The 9,981-nt window shown below is 33.0% G+C and overlaps 1 protein-coding gene across 1 annotated transcript; it reads left to right on the forward strand.

Annotated features, from left to right (window-relative positions):
• The first annotated feature begins 4 nt into the window (after positions 1–4).
• Positions 5–4,878, forward strand: LOC100792838 (ribokinase). The gene is made up of 10 exons (XM_014773844.2): positions 5–235; positions 315–557; positions 1,113–1,165; positions 1,682–1,832; positions 2,385–2,495; positions 2,888–3,014; positions 3,133–3,230; positions 3,462–3,600; positions 4,425–4,477; positions 4,593–4,878. Exons 1-10 carry the CDS (start codon positions 80–82, stop codon positions 4,674–4,676), a joined length of 1,215 nt encoding a protein of 404 aa, XP_014629330.2. The 5' UTR covers positions 5–79; the 3' UTR covers positions 4,677–4,878.
• Positions 4,879–9,981: the final 5,103 nt, after the last annotated feature.

Here is a 9,981-nt window from a genome sequence, read left to right on the forward strand (position 1 = left end):
AAACAAAAAACGTCTTCGTCACCCACTCACGACTACTCACCGAACTCGAACGGAACCGTAAACCGTTCCTCTCGTTGTGATGGCATGCGTGCTGAAGTTGTTCGCCGTAACCAATGGCAGCGTCTTCAGCCTCCACCTCAACTCACGTCGTCGCTTCCATCGCCGTTTCAATGCCAAAATCAAAATGTCCTCCTCCGACGCCGCGCTTCCTTCTCTTCCCGATAACCGCACCGTCGTGCGTTTCTCCCCCCCCCCCCCCCTCTCTCTCTATATATATATGTTTGTTATTGTTCTGATTTTGACACGTGGTGCAGGTCGGGTTCGGAATGACGGCGGTGGATTTCCTGGCTACCGTGGACGGATTTCCGAAACCAGACGACAAGGTCCGAAGCGCTTCGTTGAAGGTTGAAGGAGGCGGCAATGCCGGAAACGCGCTCACCTGCGCTGCTCGGCTCGGCTTGAAGCCGAAGCTGATCTCCAAAGTTGCAGATGACTCGCACGGCTTCGCCATATTGAAGGAGTTAGAAGCCGATGGCGTCGATACTTCCTTCATCGTCGTAAGATTTTTTTTTTTTTTTAGAAAAATGTTAGTTTTTGTTAGCGGGAGGAACCCCCTACCTTTCGTTTCCTTTCATTACTAGATCAACCTTATATGTCCGTCATAAGATTAATATTAATTTAGTTTCTCTGCCCGTGTTTTAGATTTTAGGTATTTCTTTTTACTATTTCAAATTTAAATTGAATGTTTATGCAATGCAATGCTAGCAAAACTGTTTTTCCTGTTGTTTATAGTACAAGGCATGCATGCAAATTTGTTACCTGATTGTTGCTTTAAATTATCTTTTATCCTCCTATAATAATGATGATTAATGCTTTCTTTCTTGCTCCTTTAATATATATGATTAATGAATCTGAAAATACTCACATTTTACAAATTGATCCTGTTTTTTGTCAGAGTTATAACTGTACTTGACACTGTTCTCGTTTTAGTCCCTACGTGATGAAAATTTTCCACTTCATTTAGGTCTTTCATAAAAAAAATCCGAGTTTTGGTTCCTACGCTTGTCATATTGTTGTTCTTTTTGATTTATTTATTTATTTTCATTGATCAGGTATCCAAGGGTGGTAGTTCAACATTTTCATATGTACTAGTTGACAACCAAACGTAAGAGTTGCTTGCTTGCATGTTTTGCCTGTGACTTCCTTCCATGATTAAAGATAGTATGGGTCTCTCTTAACTATATCAAGAAACCTGCTGATTCAAGGCTTAAAATGACATGATGATCTTATGCCTGAACTCAAGGGTATTACAACCAGTTCCCCACTTATTCAATGTGTTCTAACTGTGAAATTATGCATAAAGGTGTATTGGTTTGTTAATATTTGAGGCAAAGACTTCTGTTGTTTTAAATTACTCATGCAAGTGCTGTTTGAGAAACTTTCACTACCTCCCTGTGTGGAATGCATTTCAATTCTTTTATCACATCATGACGATTACTAGTGAACTCTACTGGTTTCACAACTGCAGCTATAATCCTGGAAGTATATTTTTATTCACTGACTTCTATCCAATATTAAGCTTATGCATTAAAATAGAAATATGTGGTTAAATATACTTGAGGAAATCTACCTAGGATTTCTGTATTTTAATTGAATCAACTAATTATAAGTAATACTCCAGAAAAACTCGCACAAGTATCTACACCCCTGGAGATCCTCCAATGATGCCAGATGACCTGTCCCAGTCAACATTATTATCTGCATTTGATGGAGCAAGATTAGTTTATTTCGATGGAATGTTTCCTGAAACTGCTCTATTTGTTGCACAAGAGGTAATCATTATCTTACTTTTTCTTAAAGTTTTTTCATGATTTCTAGACAACATGCATATTGGTAAATGATAAATTACTTTTAGTTGTCAGTTGTCGTTTTCAAATTTAAGAAGACAGGGAATTTGGTATAAAGCTTCCCTTTCTGGGGCTTTGGTTTGTCTTGTAAGTGAACCTTTTCATTTTTACCCTACTTGGTGAATGTGAATTTAATATCAGAATGTAAAGAATACTTCATACACATAGTCTGCCTGAACCTGGTCTGCCCTGGGTGCTAGGGAAGGATTGAAGTTTTGGAAGGAATTGTTACCAACACCTTGGCTTAGAACATCAGGCCTTTGTGCTTTTTCTTTTTAAATAAAAAAACTTGTTAAATTAATAGATATGTTTAAAAAGATTATGATAATTATGTAAATTTTCAAGGGAAAAAAAAGGCAATAACCTCAAAAAAGTAGTTTTGAAAACAAGCTCTAAAAGAAGTTGAATCATAGAATCCTTCCTTTTTATGCTTAAACAAACAGACCATAGTCTCAGTCATTGAATTTTCAAGTACAGGCAGCTCGCAATAATATTCCTATTTTAGTTGAGGCAGAATCACTGAGGGAAGGGTTGGATGAGCTCTTGAAGCTAGCAGATTTTGTTACATGCTCTGCAAAGTTTCCACAGGTAATATCAATATGATGAACTTATAGCTCATCTTTAATCAACTTTTCTTTTGGCCTACATTCGTTTTGCTTTAATTTGAACTATGTAATTCAGATTTGTTAGAATGTTGATTGTAGGACTTACTAGAAAACATTCCTCTTCTCGGCATCCAAAAAAGGGATATTTTTATTCAAAGTCCATAGTTTGAAAATATATTTATTGTTGTTTTCAAAATGTTCCTCTTCTCTACAGTCAGCAGCCAAAAAACAAGCACTCAATATACATTTACTTTCAAACTTGTTTTTTATTCCATGATTAGCTTGGATTGCCTTTAAGATGGGATGCTCCTCCAATTATGAAAATGATGTGTCCGTATGCCTTTATTTACGATTTGATTTGTATTTATGTGTCAGGCTTGGACGCAAGCACCATCTATCCCAAGTGCACTGGTTTCCATGCTTTTAAGATTGCCAAATATCAACTTTGTGGTTGTGACTTTGGGTGAAGGTGGTTGTCTAATGTTAGAAAGAAGTGCAAATGGTAAAGGCACTGCTGTAACGTATTGAAGGATAACATAATGCTGTAAAGTTATTGCTTTGGATTGTACTGTTTTCTTCAAGCAAAATACATCTTTCAAGTCTAATACTCTTTTTGGCAGAGGATTCTGACATAGAAGAAAGGGATGTGGAGAGTTTCTTGGAATTCTTATATAAAGGGAAAGATGATAGCTTGGCTATCCCTACCTGTATACCATCGGTAAAATATTGTTGAACTGAAAACTTCTATAAGTCTTATTTTAATGTGAAGATATATTCCACAATTCTGCATTTTAAGTTGGGAGACGATAATAATAGTTTTCAGTACTGGATTTTGTATACATTATATATAGACATTAATTCATCCAATTCCATGTCAAGTAGATAATAGTGACTAATATTTAAGATTATATAGTTCCTCCCTCTTATCTTTACCGGTTGAGTTTATCAGGCGGTGACAAAATTCAGAGCAAATGGAATAGGGACAATTTGTGGGAGATTCTATATTGGAACAGCTGAGAAGATACCAGATTCTGAGCTGATTGATACAACTGGTGCTGGGGATGCTTTTATTGGAGCCATTATGTATGGTAGGTGTAGTGACTTACCTAAAATTGATTCCATTATTTGAGTTTCTGACTTTCTGTCTAAGCTTCTTACTTGAGACCTCGACTGGGTTTTCTTGTTTTCGTTTTTGTTCTTATATTTGTGTCACCATATATGATAGAAACACAGAAAGGAACAAAAACATCCCCCCTGAGGATGTGCAAGTGGTTAGTGCTCAGTCCCCTCCTTCCCCCTGGGGCTCCCAATATGGTCCATTCCAATGGTGGCCCCTCCCCAGAACCCAAAATAATAAACAAAAAACGTTAGTTTTTCATCTTTTATTGGCAAACTTTTCTAGGATTCCAATCATGTCAATTAACCTAGGTCCAAGCTTGTCTTGTTCCCCATATATATGCAAGGTTTCTAACATCTTAAACTGAGGTCCTTCTCATGTTTTCCTCTCGGAAATCCTAATTGGGAAAGTATAGAGCCAGTTTTTACTTGCAACTTTGCTGTAGTATATATTCAGTTGACATGATTTTCTTATATGAAGTCCCATACAGAATCACAACAGTTGTAAACTTGTAATACAGTAATTGAACAATGATCACAATGGTTAGAGACTTAAATGGGAAATATTTGGTTCAAAAGTGATACTCTCCTAATATCTAATCACTTAATGCTTGGATTAGCTGGTGTACCCAACCAAGAGCCCAAAGTTGGTCCCTCGAGCGAAAGACAGTGATGAAGTTAACATTAATATGATTGTCATTTTTGCATGTTTATGTTTAGTAAAAGTTGTTTTCTTTGTTGCACTGGATGTTAAACGTTTTGGATAATTACTTATGCTCCCTGACTTATTTTTTAGCTATCTGTGCAAACATGGTACCAGAGAAAATGTTGCCACTTGCTGCTCAAGTGGTAAGTTGCCGCAAGAGAAAAATACATCCTATTCATATTTCAGAGTTGCATTTCAAACCAAAATTATAAAATTGAATGATTTTTTTAAATATTAATTTCATGGTGACAATTGCAGGCAGCTGCCAAGTGTAGAGCTTTGGGAGCTCGAACTGGTCTTCCACGTCGGACAGATCCACATGTGGTATCGTTTTTACACTAGACAGAAACAACTGGTATTTCCCATCAAAGAAGCTCAAAAGCTCTTTCATCTCTCTGCTTTTGGAGTTATGTTTACTATGTGGCTCTTTGTACATGTCTTGTTGTAAGATGTCCTATAGTTTGTACAGAATCATGAGTAGGGGTGCTCATGATTTGGGTATTTACATAACTATAAACATACCTAATAAATAAATATATTATAAGTGAGTATTATAACTATAATCATAACTAGTTTTTAAAATATGGGTATATAATTAGTTATGAATAAAGTAGTTATATAATCAATTATATAACAAGTTATATCTAAAACCAATTAGATAACTAGTTATGGATGAATAAAATTAAGTTATTTGAAGTATCCATTTCTATAAAACTAGTTAAAGTTTTATAACTATAATTATTTTTTAAATAAAAATAAGTTATTTGAAATACCCATAACTATAAAATTGATTATAGTTTTATACCTACTTTTATATAACTAGTTATAGTTATTTTTTAAAACTAATTTTTTTAGCATCCCTAATCATGAGTTCGGTGAGAGATTATTAATTCTCTCAATGTTGGAATTGCTCTTTTGCTGATGAAATTTTTTCTTGCAACCATTTGATTTATTACATATCTCTTGTATGAGATTCACCCTGTGGTTATTTTCCTGCTATAAGTGTTTTACATAAATAAGAAGCAACTATTTCATATGGTCTAAAGATAAACACGAGATTGGAAATGCGAGATGATGTGGCCAGGATGAAAATTCCGTGTGAATACACACTTACACAGGAATTGAGTGTGCAGTTATGGGTGTATGTGTGTTGCATGCCGACAAAAACACATACATGCTATACGAGTTATTGGAAAACAATCGATCGATCTTATCAATGGACATTTCCTTTTTCTCATTGTGGCTGAAAGTCTTTTTGGTCTTATTATGTCTAAGGCTGTAGAATTGGGTATATTTCGGGTTTACCATGTGGTCGATTTCTCACTTCTACAATTAGCAGATGATACTATCATGTTGGGGAAGTATTTGGATGATAAAAGTAATTCCTAAAAGTTTGAGTTGGATTTAGGCCTAATGATAAATTTTAGCTAGAGCAACCTCTTTGAAAATAATATGGAGGGATCTTTATGAAAGTAACAACTGACTTTCTTCGTGTATTAGTTTTTTATTTAGACTACAAGTATCCTCTAATAGAGGTAATTTTGTTCGAGTCAAATAAAATTATTATGCATAACAAAACTCTCATTTCTAGTATTTAAGACAACTACGATTCAAACTTAAGACCAATAGTTTAACTGGAACATGGGCTTGGTGGTCTATTGGTTTTAATCCTAAGAGACAAGATACATGAATGTGTTGATATTATGAGAAGGAAGTTGACATCATGGAAGGGCAAATAATTGTCTTTAGGGGCACAAATTCCTTTATTTAATTATGTTTTAACTAGCCTGTCTTCGATTTTTTTCTTCTTCCTTTCTTTAAAGATCTTAATGGAAGATCTTGGCCGACATGCAGAGGAAATTAGCCAAGAGCTTAAGATAGTTTTAAAGTCCCAAGGATGAGTTGGAATCTGGTACGCAAACAAAAAAAATTGTGGACTTGGAATTAAGAATATTGATTTTTTAAGGAGTTTGTTGAATAGGTAATGTCCCTTTGGACGATGCTTTCTTCTCATTTATATCAAATTTCTCAAAACAAACACATTGTCATTTTTTATATAGGGTCTTAGAAGGATGGTGATTAGGCACGTTTGGAAGAGGATCTTTTGCATGATCTAAAACAACTTCTATGTATGTTGCCTTGTATAGGGATAAGAGGGACAAATAGGTGTAGAAAGGAGGTAGTTGTTGATAGTGAAATTTGGTTTATTGTTCGAGGTTTTAATTCAACAAATACGAATTTTAACAATGAGACTTTGTTTTTGGAATTAAAATAATTATGTGAGTCTTTTAATCGAATTAGCAATTAACTTAATTTTCAACTTAAGAAAAGTTAAACTTAGAATTCAATTTTAATAAAAACTTTAGTACCAAAGAGTATTTGACATTACCTTCTAATATTGAATTTGTATAAATAAAACTATTTCACTTTGATTATCATGCATTAGTGCTTGCATTTGTATCATTTATGATTAACTTCGAGTAGTTAAGTATTATTTAAAGTCCAAATCAAGAAAATCATAAATTATAATAGAGATAACAAAAATGAGTTATGAGAAGAAAGAGTTATCGAAAGAAGATATAAGTAAAAACAAAGCACTAAATATATACTACTAAAAATGGGCTAAACATATGCCCTTTTCCATTAGAATCTTGAGCCATTTGTGCAATAGTTTGGCGTCAAAAAGTGAGAAATGTTTAAAAAAATCAAAAAATAATTACAGAACCTTGCCTACTTATAGAAATTCAAAATAATGGTAACATAACTATTAGGACACATGTCTTCTATAGATAAAACTTCCCGTTCAATATTGACACTTGATCCACTTAGTTGTGATCTAAGATAATTACGTCCAATTGCTCTAATAAGTTCTAGTAGTTTTGTTGAGGGACACTAGACACTTCAAAAATATAAGCATACACCCACCATAGGACTAAAACCAAAAATATAAATTATCGTCATTGTTTTACTGTTAGGACCATATATAGTAATGGTAGATCAATGTGTAGTCTAACTGCAATGTCAAACTTAGGATAATTGTTGTCATGGTCAAATTTCTTATACAATAAGGTTGCCTTCAGTACCTTGTCCATGTGACAATGTCAATGGTGTAACAATATTTCCTAGAATTAGCAGTGTTACAGTGTTGTGTTTTGCTTCCTTGTCTCGTTTGCAATTGATATGGTACTTGTTTAGCCATACGTAAGCTTGTCAAGAGTCTAGTGTAGATCAATTTCATAAGTAAGCTTTTGATATAAGTTTTCACACAACACCTATATAATAAAATTGTGTCAATTTGTGAAAAAGAAAAATGCAAGTGCGAATTCATAATCGCATAAAAATTCGTAAAGCATATTTGCTTTTGACTTCCATCAAATGCCGTGTTTTAAAATTTTTAATTTAATATTCAACCAATCATATTTTATTATAAGTTTTTGTACAATAAATATTTGTACTAAATAGCAATACTATTTATGAAATATTTTTTATTCTCTTTTTTCTTTTTGGATTATGGGCTCAAAATTGTAGAGATTATGCTTATTGACCCAACAAAATGAAAGCAATTAAGAGAAAATAATAGAAAGAAAGAAATGAACTCAACTTTTTTTATTTATATAATTTTATTTTTTGTATTTTTATTTTGTTTATCTGGACAAAATTTGGATGTTCACGTTGTGCGATACACGGACATTCTCTCTCTGATTATTTTTTAAGGGATGAGAATGGAGAAGGAATCCACTTAAAAAAATAACATTAGCATTGGAACTATTTTTGGTTGTTGCTCTGAGCATGGAACAAATATGGATCACTATCTTCTTGGGTCTAATTTGTTGTAGAGGACTGCAAAACAACAAGAGTATACTGTAAATATAATTGTTGTAGAGTATAAGATGACATGCATATGATTTCAAGTACTCGTGGTTATGCTGAGAATGGTTCGAATGTGACATTTATGGACTCAAATAATACTCTCAACTTGTTGGTTGTTGATATAGTGACTACCAAAAAAAATGTTATTGTTAATTTTTATTAGAGTAGAAGAGTAGAATTACTCTTTTTTGAAAAATGTCCAAGACCTCGACTACCCATAACCACCAGAAGATCTGACCTTTCGCACTTCATATTACTTCTTTGGCATCACCATGTATTATTCATGTATTACTCAAATAATTTTAAACTCCCACTGAGAGAACCACAAACATTTGGCTTCCAAATGATATCTATGATATGAATTCATCCCAACTTTATTTAGTGTTTTGAAAAGAAAGAGAAAGATAAAAGTAAGAAAATGCAAATATCAAAAGTCTTTAAAAAAATATATATTTAGTTGAGTTAAATAAATAACATATGGACCATAAAGCCTTAATCTAGGAGAAAAAAAAAATACTCATGAAGCACGCGTAGATTCAAGGTTTATGAACATAATGGTTCTCATATTATTGTCATATGGGAAAGGAAAAACATAATATTAAATTTTGTGTCAACGTTATTTTAGTTTTTCACTTTTTTAAAAATGAACTTTTCAGTGAAATTTATGAATATTATTTTTAACATATTAATCATGATGACTTTTTTTTTTTGTTTGAAAAGGCACATATGAATCATATAAATAACCCAACAAAGTTGATACAAATGTACCAGTTGGAACAAGCAGTCTTACAAAAGAAAGTCAACAAAGGCACATTGAAAATACTGTGTCCACCAATCAGCACTTTCAAAGACAAGAACTAGTAGCAATGCATTCCCTAGGACTAGAAAAACATGCATCTAACTTGTCTATTGTCCCTCCTTGTACTGTCCTTGTCCTTGTCCTTGTGTTGTCCTTTTAAAATTATACAGTTTTGATGATTTTTAAAATTAAATGTTATAATTAAATATTAATATAATTGTCATGTCATGCAATGTTATTTTCATGGGACAGAATGAAAAGGGATAATAGAGAAGTCAAATTCAAAAAACTGATCTAGCTTCTCTCAGTCTTAAGAAAAAGTAATCATTCTCAAGACATTAACTTCACATGCTCCATAATTTTGACGACGCTGATTACCACATTCGTAGTCCTTACAACTTTTCCTATTTACTATCTTCAATTAGGACTAATTTTGACAAGTGAATAACATGTCCGTACAAAATCTACCATGACTGTGCTCATAAACTTTAGGTTGATTTCTTGGTTGTGGTGACCCTAGCAAGACTGTAGTTGACATAAATACTCACTCTAAAATACAATCAAAGCTTGATTTATCAATCAATAAGAAGACAAAAAGTTTAAGTTTAATAACTTCTTTCATCGTTTTTTCAATGTCCATTGGCTTGAATGCCTCCTTGAAAATGATGTCAAAATGTCTTCTATCCAATCGATGCAAAAATCACCCCCTTCCTTTCTTTTTCTATGGACAATGTGGTTTAGGTTGAAATAATTTGTTTGACATTCTTAATTAGCTTCGTAGTCACTTTTATGTTTTCAAGTTTGATTGGTAGATCAAACTTGCAATGCAACCCTTATCATAAATAAGTATTTTTAGTTGAGCAAAATCCAACTCCAACTCTGCATAACAGAAATAAATAAAATAATAAATAAGTTTTGTTGCAGATAATAAAAAAAAAACTATGTTAATTAATTTATAAACAACAAGTTATCAAATTT

Source organism: Glycine max, chromosome 3 (assembly GCF_000004515.6).
Source record: "Glycine max cultivar Williams 82 chromosome 3, Glycine_max_v4.0, whole genome shotgun sequence".
Classification (NCBI taxonomy): domain Eukaryota; kingdom Viridiplantae; phylum Streptophyta; class Magnoliopsida; order Fabales; family Fabaceae; genus Glycine; species Glycine max.

Excerpts from the sequence above, each read along its gene's own strand:
- LOC100792838 (XM_014773844.2), top strand. The coding sequence starts at position 80 with ATGGCATGCGTGCTGAAGTTGTTCGCCGTAACCAATGGCAGCGTCTTC. Across the intron at positions 1,166-1,681 it reads GTACTAGTTGACAACCAAAC|AAAAACTCGCACAAGTATCT; the intron begins GTAAGAGTTGCT and ends GTAATACTCCAG. Across the intron at positions 2,496-2,887 it reads GCTCTGCAAAGTTTCCACAG|GCTTGGACGCAAGCACCATC; the intron begins GTAATATCAATA and ends TTTATGTGTCAG.